The sequence below is a fragment of the Sceloporus undulatus genome, chromosome 3, assembly GCF_019175285.1.
Source record: "Sceloporus undulatus isolate JIND9_A2432 ecotype Alabama chromosome 3, SceUnd_v1.1, whole genome shotgun sequence".
NCBI classification, from domain to species: domain Eukaryota; kingdom Metazoa; phylum Chordata; class Lepidosauria; order Squamata; family Phrynosomatidae; genus Sceloporus; species Sceloporus undulatus.
The window spans coordinates 173,943,223-173,965,012 of record NC_056524.1 but is presented as its reverse complement, the minus strand read 5'-3'; the positions used below and the strand labels follow the sequence as shown (position 1 = coordinate 173,965,012).

The following is a 21,790-nucleotide window of genomic DNA, read 5'->3' as shown; positions in this document are numbered from 1 at the left end:
GGTTCGTTAACCATAGAGCGACCACTTCCGCTGGGCTAGAGCGTCCGTGCGTGCTTGCGTCACAGGCCCCGCCCACTCTAAGAAGAAACGTGGTTGGAGGAGGCGAGGTGAGCATCTCCCAGGAGGAAGGACATTACATTAGCCTCTTAAGCTGCATCCAGACTGGAGAAATAACCCGGTTTGACAACGCTTTAACTCTTTGTTTGGCTCTGTGCTATGGAATTCTGGGAGTTGGAGTTTGTTGTGGGCCCAGAGCGGAGCTCCATAGCAAAGAGCCACTAATGCAGTTAAAGCGGTGCCAAACCGGGTTATTTCTCCAGCCCCAGTCCCCTTTGAGACCGCTTTAACTGCTGAGGCTCAGTTCTAGGGAATCCTGGGAGCTGTAGTTTTATTGTGAGGGGTTTAAGCCTTCTCTGTCAGAGAGCCCTGGCGCCACAGTAAACTACAACTCCCAGGATTCCCCAGCACTGAGTTAGGGCAGTTAAAGCAGTTTCAAGGCTGGATCATTTCTTTAAATGCAGATATCAAATCTAAAAGCTTGCAGGGTTATTACCACTTGACACCGCTTTGATTGCCATGGCTCTGGCGGTATGGAATTCTGGGATTTGTAGCTTTGTGAGATGTTTAGCTTTCTCCCAGAGAAAGCTCTGGTGCAACATGAAGCTACAAGTCCCAGGATTCCACAGCATTGAGCTGTGGAAGTCAAAGCAGTGTCCAACCAGGGTTATTTCTGCAGTGCAGATTCAGCTGAAGGTGTGCCTATTTATCCAGACATGGGCTCTCCTGTGATCGACAACTGCACACGTGCACACACCTGGGAAAGGGGGACTACAACTCCCACAATCCCCAGCCTTGCCACGTTAGGAGAGGCTTCTGGGAGTTGAGATCCAAGGCACCTGCCACACTGTGCAATTAACCCAGTTTGACAATGCCTTGACTGTCATGGCTCCAGCTTACAGAATCCTGGGATTTGTAGGTTGTTGTGGTACAAGAGCTCTCTGACAAAGAAGGGTAAATAATCTGCAATACAGATGCAGCCTAAGCCTGCGGAGGGGCCTAGGTTTAACATTTGTATAATGAAACAGCTGCTGTGGAAGATGTCAGAAGCACCTTCTCTGGGAATGCAGTGCTCTGGAAAGCTTTGCTTGTTCTGAGGGAGAGGTTTGCCATTGCCTTCCCCTGAGAGGAGGCTGAGAGAGTGTGACTCACGCAAGGTCACCCAGTGGGTTTACATCATGTAAATTATTTCCCAGGTATTAATTGTATCTTGGCTATTAGATGAATAATGACATCTGTAACGGAATACATTTTTGACTATTGATTGTTGTTGTATCTAGGCTGACAGAAGTAGATTTCCTGACCAAATATCTTTACAGTTCCCTAAAAATGTTACACATAGGCTTGCATGGCTGTGCTGAATATGAGGTTTCCCCCACCATTGATAGAGATGTATTTTCTATTAGCGAACTTCTTCCATCCACAGATGCCAGAAGCCGCTATTAAGGTGTCTGTTAGATGAAGTGAAAGGAATTAATTATTTTTGTAACTAAACAACAACAGTGATTTTTCAGTAGTCTCTAGCTTTATGTATTTAGGAACTCCCTTAAGATTTATTCTTGTCTGTAGCACTTTCCCTCAGTTAGATGTCAGAGCTCCCTGTGAAATGCCTCTAATAAACTCAGATCTATTTCTTAATGCATTGTCTCTGAATAAGAACCTTATTTGGCAGCATTGTTGACATCTTTCATGTATGTTTTGGAGAAAGTGTTGTGTGTGTGTCTAACCAACTTTGAAATACTTCTTTTGACAGGACACTTCCTTAGATACAGGATGGAGAAGGAGTTTGGTTTTGCATCCGTGGAAGATGCAGTGCAGTACCAGTTGTTCCTTGCACAGGAACTGGAAGATCCCGAACTTTACCAAGAAATTCTTCAGCAATACATCGAAAGGATTCTGGCACACTTTGCACCCATGCTGGTTTCCTACATCTGGCAATACCAGCCGTTTAATTTGAAGTACAAACCAGCCAAAGGTGAAAAATAGTCTTCTTTTTCATTTTGTTTGATTTTGGAAAAAAGCCATTCAGTTTTTGGATTTAGTGACACACGCCCTTCCACTTCCCAAAACAAAAAATCTCAATAGACCTTCAAAATATGGTAGATTGAACTCCCATACCTAAAGTGTTGGAAGCATTTCTTTTTTCCAACAACAATTTGTAAAAGTTTCACAGGAAAAGGTTTCCTCGATGCCACAAAATGGCCTTTGGAGCTGCGTGCAGCTTGTGAGCCATATTTTCCCCTCCTATGGTTTAGACTGTTGTACTGATCTTATTTTTCTATTTATGTTAGAAGTCTTAATATTTTTCAATTTTCATTCCCACACCGAGTATTTTAAAGGCTTTTCTGGCCCTTATTTAGGGCCCCATACAGACCGGTCAAAATAAAGCTGCTTCAGGACACTTTGGAGATATGCTGTTTAAATGTTGCATGCATCCTAAGAATCCAGAAGCCACACCAAAGCCACAATCCAGTCCTAAGGACTGGAGCATGGCTTTGGCGCAGCTTCCAGACTCGTAGGATGCATACAACATTTAAACAGCATACCTCCAGAGTGTCCCAAAGCAGCTTTATTTTGGCAGTCTGTATGGGGCCTTAGGTGTTCCATAAACTCTTGAAACTCTCTCCACATCTTTGGTCTCATTGCATTAGTCAGAAAAAGAGAGTGAATATGACCTACCTGGTTATGTGATGAAATTATGTCTTCTCTTATAGTCTTGCATAGGAATGCTATTAATATAATTATTTTCCTGTCTGAAACAGCATGCAAGATAACAAAATAGATTGGTTATGTTGTACTAATAATATTATTAATATAGTGTCATTTCATTATGTGGGGTTTTTTGAAGAACAGAATTTTTATCAGATCATTTACAGTCTCAAAACACAGAGTACTTAGAATATGTGTAGAGAAAAGGAATCAAGGGTACATTGGAGGGAAATATGTAATTTTACCAGTTGTGTATACTTCAGTTTTGTTTTTATATTTCAGTTTTATTTTGGAGGCATTATTCTAGAAGTGGTCTGGAGAATGTCCTGAAAGCAATGTGATTTTAACTTCTTGTTCCATTTTTCCAGGAGATATTCCTGCCCATATTGCCGGTCTCACAAAATTTGGGGATAACATTGAAGATGAATGGTTTATTGTATACCTCATAAAAGAAATTACGAAGGAATTTCCAGAATTAATAGCTAGGTAAGTTATGAAAAACCATTTTATGTTCAAATTGTCAATGATTCTTGATGAAAGAAGGGGAAGTAGCTTGAGATGAGTTTATATAAGGCCACAGTTGGAAAGGGTTGTCCTGCTGATGATACTGCTTCTGCTAATGGAACTGGAAGGAAGCAGTTCTTCCTTGCAGCTGATTTTCCACCCACAAAGCTTGTCCCAAAGTGGAGGTTTTCTGAGCTACACAGAGTACTCTGCAAGGAGGGGAATTAAGCCTTTCCATGCTAATAAATAGCTGCTAGTGTATTGGATTTAGCTTTATCTGTTTCTATATGTTAAGCCGTTAGATCTTTCTTTTTTTCTATTGTATTAATGTAAAATTGATATGTGTGTATTATGTGTTCTTTGAGGGAAGGTGGTAAGAGTGGGCCACAATGTGATTACTTCAAGTAATTTATCATTTTATCTTCCATATTTGCTAACTATGTGTATAGGGCTAAGACAGAGTGAGAAAGTTCCATGTTTATGAGATAATATTCTGCTTCATTAGGGTGGATGATAATGATGGCGAATTCCTGCTGATAGAAGCAGCTGATTTCCTTCCAAAATGGCTGGATCCTGAAAACAGCACAAATCGGGTAAGCAAGACATCAGCTACAAAAGCAGCACCAGGGTGTGAATGTGTACAATCTGCTTATTGTGCTTATTTTACTCATTTTTTTCTCTCTGCCATCTTGGAAGTCTTTGGGAATAGATGGCCTAAAAGTAGTCTAAATATTCCTTTTTGCCTCTGCCTTTTTGGTGTCTTTTACAGTTCATCATCATTTGCAAATCTAGGACTAGTAAGAGGAACTTTCAGACTGCCCAAAGTAATACATATTTCTCTTAGGTGTTTTTTCACTGTGGGGAACTGTGCATAATCCCATTGCCAAAGATTCCTGGGGAGGAGACGTTATTGCCTGCTAACAATCCTACAATTCCTCAAGCTCTGAAGTTGTTTTCTGTCCATTCTGGACACTTTGTGGCTTCAAAATCTGTTAGAGGAGCAGTATATAAGCGCATCAGTGGGTAAGTGAACTTATATGGGGAAAATGTTTCTACTCTAGATTGAATATGAAATAGTTCATACCCTAGCTAATGATATATGTTTATAGTAATTTACTTTATTAGCAATGATTTCATAATCACACATTTCAGGATATAGTTCCTTCCAAGTAACATCAAGATATCTTTTTTAAATTTAATTTTTTTTTTTTAATTTTTAAAATTTTATTATTAAAATATGTGTACAATAATACAAATATCATATAACAAGACAAATAACAATACAAACACCTACATTTATATTCCCACATTATTCCGTACAAGCTACATATAAACTACATACACAACCTAACCGCATGTCTAAATTTACATTCCATCAAACCAAATATTGTAAAAGTGGACATAAAAAAATATATTGCTCAATATTTAGTTTTAACACTATGTCCTCCTCAACTACTTCTTCTCCTACTTCTTTTTCTTTAATCACTGTCTTGTCTTCACCTTCTTCTCTCAATAACTTTTCCTAGTTCTTTCTCAAAGAGCAATTCTTCCCTTTCTTAATCTTTCTAATCTCCCTACATTCTTATATTCCCTTATCTTCTTTACTACTTTCTACCTGGTCCCACTTCCATCTATCTATTCTACTTTCCTACCTACTCAAACCCTCTCACTTACACATACTTCCTTAAACTTCCTAAGACTTCTTAAACTATCTTCCTTGTTCCTCTATGCCTTTCTACCTCAATCATTCTGCTAGAGATCCTCACTCTCTCCTCACATACACACACACATATTATTGACTTCCTCCTACCATCTTCCTTCTCCATTTTATTTGACTTTCCATTTCTCTCTTTTATGTTTTTTCTAAGTGGATCCTATTTCCCTTCTAATTTTAATGTTACATCTAATGTTTATAGATCTTAAAGATTGCCGAGTCTTCATTATTTCTTACTTAAATACCAATACCGCTACCTCTCCCCATTTTGTTTCTATAAATTTAATTACATTCTTCCATTCATCCTCCATTTGTCTCTTTTCATCGTTCCTTAGTGCCTGAGTTAATTTATCCATCATAATGGCCTCATAGAGCTTTAGTATCCATTCTTCTATCTCTGGACAATTATTATTCTTCCATTTTTGAGCAAAACATAGTCGAGCAAGTGTAATCAGGTAATACAAGATTTTCTTTTCATTCCCTCTTATGTCATTATCAAAAATACCCAACAGAAAGATCTCAGGCTTCATTTGTATTTTCTTCCCCATTATAATTTCAATTTGTTTATTAATCATTTTCCAATATTTCTTGGCTTCTTTACATGACCACCAACAATGGTAAAATGTTCCGATTTCTTTTTTACATTTCCAACATAAATTGTTATTGTATTTATAAATTTTTGCCATCTTTACTGGTGTCATGTACCAATGGTAAAACATTTTATAAAAGTTCTCTCTTAAGTTCTGGGAAACAGTAAGTTCATAATTATTTTTCCAAGTTCTCTCCCATTGATGTATTCCTATTGAGTGACCTATTTCTTTAGCCCACTTGATCATGTGTTCTTTCACTACCTCTTGTTCCATATCATATGTCAATAAAGTTTTATAGATCTTTCCGGTTAATTTGGGTTTATCTTCCAGTAATAATCTCCCTAGATCTGAGTTCCCTTGGGTTTGTTCTACTTTCTGATCTTTAAGGTCCTCTTTGTATCTTGATAATATTTGGTTATATGCAAACCAGTTGATTTTCAGGCCTTCCTCGTTTAATTTTTTCCTTGATTTTAAATTGGTTTTCCCATTATTTGTTTCTAGTAGATCCCTATATCTATACCATTTAGTATCCGCGATCATTTCTTTTCTATAGAATGCCTCATGTGGGGATACCCATCCTTCTATACTTTGAAATATTCTTGATTTATATTTATTCCAGATTCTAATGAGTGCGTTTCTAATAAGGTGTATTTTAAATGATCTATTTGACTTATCTTTCCCATACATTAAATAAGCATGCCACCCATACATATTTCCGTCGCTTTCAATTTCAAGTAAATTTGGATTCTCTAAGCTTATCCAATCTTTAAGCCAAATTAAACAGCTAGCTTCAAAATACAATTTAAAATTTGGTAGGTTTAATCCCCCCCTCTCCTTAGAGTCTTGCATTATTTTATATTTGACCCTGGGTTTCCTTCCTTTCCAAATAAATTGTGTTAGATCTTTGTCCCAGTCCTTGAAGGGTTTATCCGTTGTAATGATAGGAATCATTTGAAATAGGAATAGTAGTTTTGGTAGCACCATCATTTTTATACTGGCAATCCTACCCATTAATGAGAGACCTAATTTATTCCATTTTATCAAATCTTGTTTAATTTTGGCCCATGTTTTCTTATAGTTATCTTCATATAAATTATTTATTTTATTTGAGATTTGAATTCCTAAATATTTTACCTTTTTTTCAATCTTAATGCCAGATTTCGTTTCTAATAATTTTTGATCTTTCCCTAGCATGTTTTTTGTTAGAATGGCCGATTTCAATTTGTTAATTTTGCAGCCCGTCATTAGACCAAATTTTTCCAGGGTTTCAGTAACCAAATCTATATTTTCAAGGGGGTTATCTAAAAAGAGTATTAGATCATCGGCAAAAGCTCTAATCTTATATTGTTGGTTCTTCACTTTTGTACCTTGTATTTGGTCATTTAATTTTATTTCTCTTATAAATAGTTCTATTATTAGCAAAAATAACAATGGAGATAGGGGGCATCCTTGTCTAGTGCCTTTCTCTATATTAATAAATTTAGATTTCTCGCCATTTATTTTAATTTGAGCTCTTTGGTTTTTATAGATTTTTCCTATCCAGTCAATAAAGTTCGGTCCTACCTGAATTTTCTTTAACACTTCAATCAAGGTGTACCAATTAACCGAGTCAAATGCCTTCTCTAAATCTATAAACAATAGCCCTAACTGTTTCTCATTGTGTCGTTCATAATATTCTAAAATATTCAACAAAATTCTGGAGTTATCCCTCATAAATCTATTTGGCAGAAATCCCCTTTGATCATTATCGATTAAATCTTTTAAACAGTGTTTCAAACGATTTGCCAAAATTGTAGAAAATATTTTATAATCATTATTTAATAATGAAATTGGACGATAATTTGCAGGTTCTAAGGTATCTTTCCCTTCCTTTGGCAATAATATTATTTCGGCTTCTTTCCAAGAATTTGGGATATTGCCTTCTAGAGCCTTATTCATAATTTCCTGTAGTATGCTTCCCAATTCTGTTTTAAATGTTTTATAAAATTTTGCAGTCAATCCATCATTACCCGGTGATTTTCCCAGCTTGCTTGAATCAATTGCTTCCCATATTTCTTGTATAGATATAGGTTTGTTTAATTGTAATCGTTGGGTCTCTGACAAGGTTCCAATGTTTGATGAAGCTACATACTTTTTGATTTCTTCGCGGTTTTCTGACTGCTCCTTGTACAGATTCTGATAGAAATTCACAAACACCTGAATAATATCTTCTTGCTGCGTTACTATTCCTTTGTCAGATTTAATTTTATTAATCAATTTCTTTTCTTTTTCTTTCTTTAATTTATAGGCCAACCATTTTCCTGTTTTATTTGCCTGTTCATAATGTTTTTGCTTAGCTAATCTTAATTTCTTATTTAGTTCGTCTGTTCTTTCCAGTTCCAGTTGTTTTTGTATCGATTTAATTTCTCTCTGTAGTTTCTTATCTCTTGGGAATTCTTGTAATTCTTTCTCTTTGCTTTGTAGTAAGTTGTTTAGCTCCATAACTTTTTGTTTCTTTTGTTTTTGAAGTCTTATATTCCATTTGGTAAAAAAACCTCGTATTACCGCTTTTCCAGCATCCCACACTGTTGGGAGCTGGACACCTTTATCCTTGTTTTCGTTTATGAACTGTTGAAATTCTGCCTTGAATTCATCCAGGATTTCTTTGTTTTTTAATAGCTCTTCATTTAAGTACCAATTCTTAATTCTGTTCTTATCATTCAAAGTTAAAGATATCGGATTATGATCAGAAATGTCCCTATTATACACCTCCATCTTCTTGACTTCTTTAACTAAATTTTGGGAGACAAAAAACATATCTATTCTTGATAGGGAGTGATGTCTTTCAGAAAAAAAAGTGTAGCATTTCTCTTTCGAATATAAGTGCCTCCATACCTCTGTCATGGCAAAATTATCCATTAATTCAAAGAAACTTTTTGGGAGTTTCCCCTGTTTTTCTTCAATATGTTTGTCCGAATGTCTATCTAATTTGGGTTGTATTACACCGTTGAAGTCTCCTAATATCACCACATTTTCATAATCAAATTCCATTATTTTCTTCTGTAATTTCCTGTAGAAATTATTTTTATTCTCTTGAGGGCCATATACACCTAATAGTAAGCACTTTTTCCCCTTCCAATAAATTTCCACTCCTAAATAGAATCCCTCTTTGTCTTTAAATATCTCTTTTGACTCAATATAATCTTTTACATAAATAATGACCCCTCTTTTGCTCTTATCAATAGATGTAATGTATTCTTTACCTAATTTTTTATTTCTGATTAGTCTTACATCTTTAGTTTTAATGTGGGATTCTTGGAGACAAATTATGTCTGTCTGGTTGCGTTCCAGAAAGAGAAAGACTCTCTTTCTCTTCTGGGGTGAGTTGAGACCCTTTACGTTCCAAGATAGGATCTTCATTTTTGATATCTTATTTTTTGGGCACCGAAATTTAATAAAGCGTCCGACACAGTTATATAAGAAGTAAATTTTAATATTCCATTAAAAAAAAGGAGAAACGAGGCAAAGATTACAAAAACAAAGTACTATGTTAACATCCACTAATTATAGGCTCTAGTTACAAATTTCAATTGTTTGTCACGTAGTTAATTCTAATAGACAATTTCAAATCACTAAGGTGTTAGAATACAGATAGCTTGGCGATAAATAGACTAGTTAGCTACAGTTAAAAAAGATTAAGTACGATTAAATACGGTTTGGTACAGTTGAGCACAATTAAGTGCATTTGGATGGGGAGGTAGAAACATATCTAGTTTGATTTTAGGTTAGATAAATCCTGTTATTGCGCTGTCATTGCTATCATTATTACACCCCCCCTCCACCCTCCGTTGCGTTCCCCTCTTTTTCCAGTTCATCTTGGATCTCTTTCAGGAAATCTCTTGCTTTGTCTATTGAGTTAATTCTTATTTTTTTCTGTTTCCATGATACTTGGACTCCTTCTATTTCTTCCCATTTGAAATATATCCCATGTTTCTTCAATTTATCAATTAGAAAGTTGTAGTCTTTTCTCCTACGTAGGATCTTCCCTGGAATGTCCTTCAAAACCATGATTTCCTTCCCTTCAATCACAAGTTTGGTTTTATAACTCTGTTGTAAGATCAAATCACGTGTTTGCTTACGCACAAAGTACACCACAACGTCCCTCGGTAGTTTCCTCATTTTAGCAATGTGGGAGTTCAATCTATAGACCCGGTCTAGTTCCCATGGGAAGTGATCTTCTGTTTCATCAATATATCTTGCTAGAATTGGAGCCAATTCAATATAAAGGTTTTCATTAGTCTTTTCCGGCAAGCCACGAAGTTTTAAACAGTTTTCTCTTTGTTTAACTTGTAGCTTTAAAATTTGTTCTTGGTCTTCCAATAATTCATTCTTTACTTCTGTTATTTTTTTCTCCATCTTGCCCGTATATGTCTCCAAGTTCTTCATTCTTCCACTCATTTTATTCATGTCTTCGTTTATCTTGTCCAAGCTGGATCTTACATCACTCATTTCTGCCTTAAATTCACGTTTGATTTCTTCACTTGATCTATGTATTTCAGCATTTGTTTCTGCCTGCAGCCTCTTCATCTCTTCAAGCAAAGCCCCAAATGGATCTGAAGATTTACTTAATGTTTCTGTTGTTATTGGTATTGATGATCTTCTCTGGTTTAAAGTTGCTCCTTGATTTAGGGCAGTTGCTTTTCGTGTTCCCGACGCCATCTTGCAAGACAGAGAAAAGATAATGAAGATATATTCACCCTACTTAGTTCTTAATATTATTTTGTCTGTGGTGCACTAATGAATCTTATTGGGAATTCTGAAAAGTTGTGAGGGTTATCTGTCAGGTTGTCTGTCAGTTTTAGTTGACTTGCGTTAAATTTGGTTAGATTATGAAACTTTTAAGTTGCTAAAGTTGCTAATATATCATTAATTTACTCCAGTAAGCCTTCAGTTAATTAATTTGATCTATCTTCAGGCTTTGTCTAGTTGATTAGAATTAATTGTAAATTTCCTGTTGAATTCTATCCCTTTAATAATCACTCCTATTAATTTAAATTAGTACTTAGTAGTTAATAGATAGTGTTGTCCACTGATTTTTATCCAAAAATAATAAGTTAATTCAATAAGTTTGCGAATTAAAGTTTGCCAATTAATTGTATTATGTTAATGATCAACTTGGACTGTTTTCCAGCACTCAAAGATTCTTTAAATTGTATAAATCACACCACAGTAAAAAGAAGTCAAGGGTTGAAAATGATCCTTAATGAAGGTTATATATATCAAGAAGAAGAGAAAAACGAAAACAAATTATTAATAAAATTAAAGTCGGTGATTGGTGTGGGGGGAGTAAATCAGTTGATTAAATATACCCTTATTTATAATCTTATACCGTGTCAATAATAAAAAAGAGGAAAAGAAATTCCAGACTTATTAAATGAGGATAAGAACAATAATATAAAAATAAGCACAGCAATAATCTTATAGTACCTTATTTCTTATTCTTCACAAAAAGTTTCCTACCTCCCCACCCTTTGGTTACATTCCTTCACATCTGTATCTATTTATACAGTTAGTGGGATTCTTAACTATGTTACAGTGTTTTCCCTGACATAAGGATACAATGTTGCCCTATTTTTCCCCTATTTTCCCCTAGTCTATATCTATGATACAACAGAAACTTTTGACAATTTAATCCAACAGGCAAATAGATTTAAATTTAAAATATTACAACCTTACTATTAAGAGGATATAAAAGTAGCTTCACTTTCTCTCACCTTCCCCCCTTAGCACTTTCCCGAAGTCTTTCAGAAGTCCACACTTCGATAGAAACGCTTCAGACAAGGCTCTACTTCAAGCGGTCGCCATTTTCTCCAATTGCCCCTTCCCTTTCCCTTTCCAATCTCAACTCTCTCACAGGACCTCACTTTACAGTAGAAGTTCTATAGTGAAACTCACAATTCTATAACAATTAAAGGTCCTTCTTGCTTTAATTTCACTCTTGGGCTATCACCATTAGCTTTCTCTTTCTTCTTCAGGCTGCTCTTTCTCTTTGGTGCTTCTCATTCAGCCTCCTCCAACTTCCTCCTCACTCCACACCGCTCCACACCGCCTTTCCCTCTTCTCTCACAGATTCAGCTTCTTTGTCTCGGTTCCTGCACACACCTGCTGCTCCGTTGTTACCTAAAGGAGAAAGCACACAGGGGAAGGGGGGAAGGATATCAAGGGAAAGAAAGAGAAGGGAAAGGCAAAGAAGGTGGGCTCCGCCGTCAAAACTCGCCGCTTCTCCTTTTTCTCAATCGAGCTCCCTTCTTCTCACAACTCTCTCCCTTCCTCTCTCCGACTCCAAAAGACACTCCTCGCTCGGCTCTCCTCTACACACACACACAGGCTCTTAGGGCTGGATCCTTGTGTGGAAAGTTCAATCACCAGGTAGGTTTGTTAAATCTTGTTACTTCAACTTCAGCTTGATGTAAAGTGGCGGTGGCGCCTCGGTCTCCAAGCCGCGGCTTGGGACACCTCTACCCGCGGACGTGGCTGCTCAAACCCCTCGCGCCTTCACAGTTCTTATTCTCCTCAAGAGGATTTAAAATTGGGGTTTTGCTGAGCCCCTCTGCCTCACCCTTTCTAGGGGGATTCTTCTGGGTAGAAGGTACCTTACCCCGACTACCCCCGTCCCCGCGGGCCGTAAGCGTCCTCCGGAGTCGTTCCTGGAGGAGGCTTTTCACGCCGCCATTACCACCGGAAGTCCCAACATCAAGATATCTTTTTTAAATCAAATCAAATAGTATTAATTAGAAGTTATATTTTGTATATATAGTGTACTGTTTATTGCCTTGATTATTTAAAATTGTTTTGTTGTATACTAATTAGACATTGTGTTACAATAAGTGGAGTTGAAATTGTACTGATAAAAAAATAAGGACCTTCAATAATGTTGAGGCGTACACTTGTATATATCTTTTGCAAAAGAAGAAAATACATTGCTATGAAAGGCCAAAAAGGCTAGGTCATTTGTGAGGGAATAACATGATGCTTTTTTCCTCACAAATGATTAACAGACTTCCCTATAGGTCTAGCAAGAGTCTGTTGGTAGCAAAATGCTGTCATCTTTAAACTTTATATGCACTGGTTAATAGGGCTAGATTGAAAGAAGAAAGGGTAAAAAAGAACTAGAAAACAACTGTACTTTAAAAAAATCTGTCAGCTATAGTAAAACAGTTTCTTAATTATGCATTTCCTTGCAATTTTTTGCCCTAGGTATCCTGAGAAAATACAGACTTTCCTTCACCAAGCTCACTGTTACCTTCCAGCAGGCATTGCAGTAGTACTGAAGCAACGTCCTTCGCTGGTGTCAGCAGCAGTACAAGCTTTTTATTTGAGAGACCCCCTTGACTTAAAAGCATGCCGCATTTTCAAAACTTTTCCACCAGAGACACGCATAATGACTTCAGTAAGTGATGGTTCTACTTGGAGCCAGTCTTTTTATTCAACCAGTTGTGTCACCAGATTTGCTTTGCAGGCAAATACCCCTGCCTGCTTCTCCATCAGTTCAAAGAGCTGCAGGTGCCTAGAGATGCTGTGCTTATAAAACCTCTGACCCAAAATATCTTTCTCTCAAGTGCCTCCTAGATTCTTTGTGCATCCTACATAACACTTTCCCTAAAACCTTATAATTAAGCCTTTGGTTATCTGGAAGGAAACCAACATCCATATAGCTGTGGTACCTTAATGACCAGGATAATAAAAAGGTGCCATTCTCACAGTTACACAAGTTACTAAAACAGACTCCATTGGCAATTTCTACTGTGAGATGTGCTGGCCTCAGATTAAAAAAATATTTTCCTGTTGTGCCAAAACAGAAAAGAGTAAATGTGTATAAGCATAGTATAAAAACATACAAAGTAATGGTGGCTTGGGTTTCACATAGTCCTGTGATGCTTTCTGCTTGGACAAAGCTTTAGAGGTCTTTTTCTTCTGATTATATATTGTTAGGCTGTGTTAACTAACCCTTAAGGCAATTCCCTCAGCTTTTAGGAGTGATATTTTTAAGGATGCATAAGGGAGGGGGCTGAAAGTCTGCATGAGCTAAAGTTGGCATGCAACCCAGTTATGTTCTTTTCTAGTGTTAAGAATACAGTGGACCCTTGTTATACGCTGGGGTTTGGTTCCAAGATCCCCCGTGGATAATGAAATCCGTGGATGCTCAAGTCCCATTAAATATAATGACATAGAAAAATGGTGTCCCTTATAAAAAAATACTTTTTTTGAACATTTTCAAACCGTGGATGCTTGAATCCATGTATAAACAAATCTGTGTATAAGAAGGGCCGACTGATGGCAGGCTAATGATAATGCAGTAAATTACATTTCTAACACATCTTAGTACATCTGATGAACCAAATTGTTGCTTACAAAAGTGCATGCTCCTTAGTAGATTTGATTGTCCCCAATATGTCAAAGTACCTCTCCCAATAATGTTATGATTTATCTCACTTTCCAGAATCAAATAAATTCTTATGTACACACATAGTATTTCAGTGGAGTACATATTTAATGGTATATGGTGAATTTTTCAGGTTACCTTTACGAAGTGTCTCTACGCACAGTTGGCTCAACAGATCTTTGTTCCAGATAAACGAAGTGGGTATTCATTGCCGTCTCGCTCACATCCACAGTACAAAGCGCATGAGCTAGGCATGAAGTTGGTGAGCCAGTACCTTCAATACTTTGTTTCGAATGCATGCTTTGTATTTGGCATGTGATACAGATTGATTTTCATGTGTAATTGAATTAATAATGCACATACAATACTGTGTGTGTGTGTGTGTGTGTGTGTGTGTAGCAAAAACCAGTTGATACCAAAGTTCATTTTTTTGAAGACAGGTTTCACTTTAGAATGTTAACCAGTGCCTTTACAATTGAGAGAAGATTATTTTACAGCTCCTTAGTATACCATTTCCATTTCAATCAATAGGAAAATAGATGGATAACTAAATGTACCCTGTCAAAACATATTGTATGACACACATGTCTTTCTTTAAGTTGTGTCCAACTTGAAAATGTGTCCAGAGTATTTGTGTTATTGATCAAAGATGACAGAAAGCAAGTTTTTGTTTCCTTTCCTTTCTGCATCTCCCATAGGCCCATGGTTTTGAAATTCTGTGTGCAAAGTGTAATCCATCTCATCATGATTCCAAGAAACCTGTGTTGAACGTTCCACTATGGGATAACTTTCTCAATAGCCTCAGGAAAAACAATTATTTTAAGGTGAGATTTTCATCCACATAGATTCTTAAATATCTATATAAATATTGAGCAATTTCTGGAGTATTTCCTGACTCATGGGAATCTCTTGGGATACTGGGGATAAAAATGTCCCATGTCCGTCAAGCGTGGTATTCGGTTAGAATTAATACCTTCCACAGTAAAATACTGAGAATGAAAAAACATGTGCGTAAGAGGCAGGACATTTGTTTAGAGTAGCTCTTAGATTCTACCCCCACCCCAAGAATAAATAAAATGTAAGCAACATAATATCTGTGCCTTTAAAATACAGCCACTGTGATTTCTAATTGAAAATGAAAAGAAACATTGTTGTGAACCCAGAAAACCAGAAAAAGAACAGAGACAGAATAGGTGTTTTTATTTATTTCCAAGGAGACCTAGTATTGTGTTGTGAAGTAATATACTACCCCAGTAACAAAATAGCCCTCCAACAAAATGGAGAGGGAAGTGCCTCCCAATAAAGATGTATTCTTTGTATCGGCTACTCCACAGATAAGCAGAGCATGTCACTCAGATACTGCAGGGGTCCTTGCAAGGAAACTTCCCACACATGGTGCATCAGCAGCATTTTCTTACCTGCTGCCTCACTGCTGAAATAACAAGGGATTGGCTCATTTTCTTGAATGGTACATTAGTAGGGCTTTAGTTAAATCTCACTGGCTTGATATTTGGAGCATTGTTTTTGATTGCCTTCCATCCTCCATGGTTTTTGTTAATCCTCAAAAGCAGCTTCATCAGATGGAATTAGTTTGCTGATCAACTGTTTCAATTCAGAGAACTTCAGTTACCCATTCAAGTTTCTGTTAAGTTCAGTAGATCTTCGTAAATCTCACACAAAGCCAGATTGATTGTCATGGAAACATGCCTCTCTCGTGTTAATCACAAATTCACTTTACTGCTTTAATCCAAAGTGTTTTTAACTATTTTGCTAACTGATTTTATTTCAATGCAATTAATGGTGTTATTCCTCTTGTCGACAATAAGAAAGTATGTATAGTATAGTTCATAAATATCCTATGTATATGATATGACCATATACTAAATACTTATCTCAAAGAGAAGAATGCATTAACCTCCTGTTATATTTCAAAGGGTGAGCTGGAAGGCTCTGCTCAGTATCTGGATCGATTACATATGGCAGAAAATTATTTCCAGCAGACTGTAATCAATCCACAGAGGTGAGAGCACTGGGTTTCCTTATACACATTTAGTTGCAGTTTCTGTCTTTTCATTTGGCTTGCTTAATTTCTGTTTGTTTTGGCTTGCAGTTGCACACAACATGTGTATATTCAAGACTATTTAAAATTTATAGTTTTATGTCTAGATTGCACTTCCTGCTTATTGGAAGTGAAGTCTAGACAATCTAGTGAGCATGCCTTCACTTAAGAAGGAAATTCAGTCACACCAAATTGTTTGTAAATAGTCTGCCAAAGAATGTATAATGCAATATTAAAGGTTTTTGATGCAATACGGTATCAAAGGCAATTCTATCACCACTTACATAGGGAAAGCCCTATATATGATTGCACTATATGTGATTGCACAGTTGAATCATACTGTGACCTGACTTATAAATATTGACACCAAAAATACATGCTAAAAATGCACAATATAGTTGTAGAATTTTCCACTAAGACTATCTGGCTTCAGACATTTCGTAGCAATAGTGGTGTCCTAAAATATATTCTTTTAAGGAAAAAAATTAGTTCCCACACATGCATACAACTAGTAAGTGTACATATTTAATAAGACTTACATATAGGTACAGTTTCCCCCCTACATGTCTGTGCACATCATAATCTGTAAAACAGCTCATTTTGCTGGTAAGGCTTGTTTAACCACTGAATTATGTTTATAAACTACAGGAAAATGGTGCTAAATATTGTTTAAAAATGTATTTGATCTCTACATAGGCATTGTGTTTTCTTTTTATATATATAGTTCAGTTGCTGAAAGCCCAGGTGAAGAAATTCTGGCAATACTAAAAGAAACATCCTTTAATTTGGAGGACTTAAGGAAAGAAGCTGAGACTCTTCCTCCTGAAGATGGTAAGAGGAAACAGAGTCAAGGCCACAGCCTGGGTATTATGAAGAAGTTATATCAATACACATTGTTTTTACCATCCACCTATAATGGCCTTAAGGATTCTAGTGGGTGGGAGGTTGAAATACAGGGTTACCTCAGGATGTTTTTTCAGCTAGTACACCATTAAAAAGGCAGAAGATACACAGAAGGTGCCTTAAAGCACCAATCCTGACACGTCTACTCAGGAGTGAGTTTCTCTTGAGTCCAACAGAGCTTAAGCATGTCCAGACCTATAGTCTAAATTTTACAACCAGTATTTTAATGCACATTCCATATTCTTTGTGGATATTTTCTTTGGAAATTTTGCCTTCTTAGAAGAAATTAGGATGCTGGAAGAAAAGGTAAAGGTTCCCTTTGACAAGATAGTCTAATTGTGTCCAACTGTGGAGGGGGTACTCATCTCCATTACTAAGCTGAAGAGCCAGCATTGTCAAAGATGACTCTGTGATCAAGGGGCCAGCATGACTCCACAGAACGCTGTTACCTTCCCACCAAAGTGCTACCTATTTATCTACATGCACTTTTACATGCTTTAGAACTGCTAGGTTGGGCCTTGAACTGCCGACCTGCTGCTCTTTCAGTCATCAGAATCAGCATCTTGATTGCTGAGCCATGGCATACTACCCACCCACCCCCCAAATCTACCTTTTAAGTGACGCAGCCCCAACACATCAGTTTATGTGTCATTGGAGAATGGGATCATGGAAATGTGCCCAACTATTTTCCAATAGCTGGATGCACTACAGTGGTCATTCATAGGAATCTCCAAGGGCTCCTTAAAATGTTCTCCTCAGCATTTGCGACTAGATGGATACATCTGTGTTGATTCCCCCTGGTGTCCAATAACATGGAAATGCCCTTGTTGAGGGAGCTGTGTTACTTAAAAGATGGGTTTTGGGGAGTGAGGGATTTTTGCTTGTAAAGTCGGGATGAATTCTGACCTCTGCACTAACTTAAAAAGAGGTATGTACTTAAGCTATTGTAACTCACTAGCAGGATGCCAACCATAGTCTCACAATGATCAGATGCCTCAGGTAGCGAAGTAGATTTAAGTCCAAAACACACTGCAGAAATAATCCAGTTTGAGACAGCTTTATCTGCCCTGGAATTCTAGTTTATTGTGCTGGGGAATCCTGGGAATTCTAGTTTATTGTGGCACCTGAGCGCTCTGACAGAGAAGGCTAAATGTCTCACAATACAACAGTTCCCAGAATTTCTTAGCATTGAACCCAGGCAGTTAAACGGTCTCAAACTCGATTATATCTGCAGTGTGTTTCAGACCTAGATGAGGGGAAAGAGCATATAATATCATAGAATATTTCTGATCCCTTAACCTTCAATAAAATTATACCAAATCTGTTGAGTTAGGGATTCAGCAATACTCCTCCCTTAACATGGTAAGCCTCAACTAACCCTCTTATCAAGGATTTAATAGGCATTGTGTGTGGCAGCATGGAACATCAGCTATTTTGTGTAAAAGGGATGTAAGCCTGCACAAATTCAACATTAAGAAACAGACTGAAATATATCTCTTAGGCTGCATCTGCACTGCAGAAATAATCCAGTTTGACACCACTTTAACTGCCATGGCTCAATGCTATAGAATTCTGGGAGTTGTAGTTTATTGTGGCACTAGAGCTTCCTGACAGGGAAGGCTAAATGTTTCAGAAAACTACAATTCCCAGAGTTCCGTAGCATTAAGCCATGGCAAGTGGTGTCAAACTGGATTATTTCTGCAGTGCAGATACAGCTTCAGTGCAATTATTTTTTTAAAAAAACCTATGCCAAAAGTTAGTTTTGAAACAAGAACAAAAATGACATTGACTTTTTTCCTTATGGCCTCCACAGAGCCTTGATTATTTGCAAAAACTTGATCATTGTAGAGTCATTGTTTGAACCAGAGTTGCCACTTGTGAACAACCATGTTCTCTAGCATTGTCTGTTACTATTTCAGATGACAGTTGGTTGGAGATTTCTCCAGACACTCTGAATGAGATCCTTCAGGAAGCATCTGGCACAAACAAGCCCACTTCTGCCTTGAATGAAGAGGAACAGAACTATGACTTGGCTGAGGTCACGGAAAGTATGAAGGCTTTTATATCTAAAGTATCAACATATGAAGGAGCAGAAATACCATGGTATGTCTTTACATGCTGTATCAGTATATGTTTCCTTATTGTATAATCATTTTTGCATTGTTTGATTAGCAGCTCTGTTTTCTAAGCTGACATAGCTAAATTTGAGAGGCTTTAAGTTGCTTAGATATTGTACCATACTTGTATTTTTCCCTGAAAATACAGTCTAATACAGAAAATACAGTGAGGTAGTCTGCACTCACCAAATAAAACAGCTTCTAACCGCTGTGAAGGTGGAGTGTTGAGACAATGCATGAGGCAAAAGCAGGTGAAAAGTGAAACAAAGCCGTGCTCCAGAGTTAAAAACCAGAGCAAAAGAAACTGGGATAAGGTGGGAAATGTGTATCATTGCACTGGCATATAAACAGCACCGTGCCAGTATGAGCCTCTAGCAAAGCAAAAATGCCATCACCAATAATGCAATTACTGTAATTGCATAATACACAAACCAGACAATCCCACAGGGGAAGGGGGTGGGCTTGCCAGTGATTGTGCTTGCCAGCATGTCACCAAGCACACTAATGCACTATATGGGCAATACATCGCACATGCGACTGGACAGTCATACTGCTGGTTACGGGGGGCATCTAATGGGATAGTAACTGGGCAAGACAAGGGAGGTAATTGGCAGCCACAGGAAATGTGTTCATGGGATAGTGCACATACATTGTGGGGGAGGCAAAAAATAATAATTGTAACTCGTGGCTTAATGCTGCAACGTGCATTAAGTGTTTGGACTGCCTTAGGAGTGGGCTGTGTGGACAATGGGGTTTAAAAACAATTTGGGAAAAACTAGTATTGAGCTGCTTTTTCCTGCCCGTCTGCTGAGGCCCAAAAACTCCATTTGCAGAAGAGCTATGCTAGATCCAACCCAGTGTATTTTTCTCAAATGCCAGTGCCAAATGTACAGAATGTAATTCTGAACTTTTCATTTCAGGTCTTCTGCTGAGTCCCGCGTCACATTTGATGTTGACTCATTCTCAAATGCTTTAGACAAAATACTGGGTAAGTGGGGAGGGGAGGGACAGAAGGGTATGTCTTGGGAGAAATCAAAATTTCCCTTCTATCCCTTACGGTATTAATTATACTAATGCATTCTTCTTTCTCTCTCTTGCTTACATTGGTATTATTTTGTTTCTAGGGGCAACTTCAGAAGAGCTGGACTCTGATGATTTGGAAGAAGAGGAGGAGTTTGAATTCCTAGACAGCGATGAAGGGACTGATCTAAAAGCTGACAGGAAAGGAGAAAGAAAATCTCAGAATGCAGCAGCTGGAAGTCTCAGATCATACATGGATGAAATGGACCATGAGCTGGCATCCACCCATATTGGGAAAAGCTTTACTCATCAACAAAAAGTGGTAAGTTTATCCTGATTGTTCCTTCTGGTAGAAGGAAGCAGATAGTCATCAGAGTGACTTCTTCTAAAACACAATCCTTGTGTTATTGAGGAGCTGAGCACAGAGAAGGAAAACCAGGTTGATCTACCTGTGACAGATGGATGGTGCAATGGATGGGTCAGTGGCGCAGCTGCCACTCATGTGCCTGTATGTTCAAATGAAAAAAAGCTGTATAGTGAGCAATGGCACTGGTGTCTGTGGCTCACAAAGGGAGCATGATCCAGATCACTTCCATACACCACTTGGGTTTTCTCATATTCCCACACTCGCACCATGCTGTTTATATGCCAGCAGGATGATACGCATTTTCCTTTTTAAAGCAGAATATCAGAGCTTCTTTTTGCTAGTTTTTTAGCACCAGAGCACAGCTTTTGGTCAGTTCCCACCCAGTTTGGCACCGTATGTCATCTGAACAGGTAGGCTTCAAGTCGATTTGAAGCCACTTTATTTTGGCAGTATGGACAACCCCATACCATAGTGTTTCTAAAATTTGTCTCTGTGTTAACTGGTACTTGTACTTCGTGACTTGAATGTTAAAGCTATCTGAACAGAAATTTAACAATTGTCTGTGTTTCCTAAAGGTACAGTCTGGTAAACTACCTTCATCTCAAGACTCCAGTAGTGACTTGGAAGACGAGTGTAGTGCAGAAGAGCCTGATTTGACACCTGTGGATATAGACCTTAATCTTGTGACTAATTTGCTAGAATCATATAATGCTCAAGCTGGACTAGCAGGACCTGCATCTAACATTCTGCAAAGCATGGGAGTACATTTGCCTGAAAATATAGACAACAAACCTCATTAGCAAATGCATTGATGGAAAAATCGGACTTCCTAGTTGATGGATATGTTGGAGAGTTGGTGCAGTGCCAAGAAGCATTTTTCCTTTAGACTGAAGGAAGAAATATTTTCAGTTCAGTGTGTAAATACATGTAAGCAGTATTTTAATTCTCATTTGCTACCCTTTTTGGAATCGTGTCGTGTAAAAGTAATTCAAACAGAGTGTAAAAATTAGGATGACCTAAGGAAATGGGCCATTCAAATATTTTTCTAAAAGACCATTTATATGTACTAAAACTTTCTCTAGTCATTAAAAGGTTAGAAAAAATATTTTGTTACTATTTTTTCTTTTTGATATTGCATCTTAGTGTTTACATGGTGGGAGATCCCAAAGAGCATTTTGTGAAAAGGATGGTGACTCTGTCCAGTTTGAAAATTACTTTAAATGTGTTTCTCTTTAACCCATGGTGAGGATTCTTTGTATTTCACCTAAAATATTAATCATCCAAGTCAGTACAAAAAAGCTTTGTTTTTATTTTTGCTACATGTGATT

General features: G+C 37.4%; 1 protein-coding gene across 3 annotated transcripts; it reads left to right on the top strand.

Moving 5' to 3' along the window:
* The first annotated feature begins 48 nt into the window (after window positions 1–48).
* ECD (ecdysoneless cell cycle regulator) lies at window positions 49–21,567 on the top strand. 3 transcript variants are annotated; one of them, XM_042458979.1, is made up of 14 exons: window positions 49–107; window positions 1,811–2,032; window positions 3,135–3,252; window positions 3,776–3,863; window positions 4,115–4,293; window positions 12,811–13,003; window positions 14,130–14,258; window positions 14,695–14,820; window positions 15,931–16,016; window positions 16,780–16,886; window positions 18,878–19,061; window positions 19,996–20,063; window positions 20,200–20,417; window positions 21,038–21,567. In XM_042458979.1, the coding sequence occupies exons 2-14, from the start codon at window positions 1,831–1,833 to the stop codon at window positions 21,260–21,262; spliced, it is 1,923 nt and encodes a 640-aa protein (XP_042314913.1). In that variant the 5' UTR covers window positions 49–107; window positions 1,811–1,830; the 3' UTR covers window positions 21,263–21,567. The 3 variants fall into 3 exon arrangements, with proteins under 3 accessions (XP_042314913.1, XP_042314914.1, XP_042314912.1); XM_042458980.1 differs by lacking the exon at window positions 49–107 and adding an exon at window positions 653–1,253; XM_042458978.1 differs by lacking the exon at window positions 49–107 and having other exon boundaries at window positions 1,268–2,032.
* Window positions 21,568–21,790: the final 223 nt, after the last annotated feature.

What these genes read in the sequence shown, in the direction of transcription:
- ECD (XM_042458978.1), top strand. Translation starts at nt 1,747, where the DNA reads ATGTATGTTTTGGAGAAAGTGTTGTGTGTGTGTCTAACCAACTTTGAA. An exon ending in ATGAGCTAGGCATGAAGTTG is followed by an intron (nt 14,259 to 14,694) that starts GTGAGCCAGTAC and finishes CATCTCCCATAG; the next exon opens with GCCCATGGTTTTGAAATTCT. An exon ending in GACTCTTCCTCCTGAAGATG is followed by an intron (nt 16,887 to 18,877) that starts GTAAGAGGAAAC and finishes TTACTATTTCAG; the next exon opens with ATGACAGTTGGTTGGAGATT.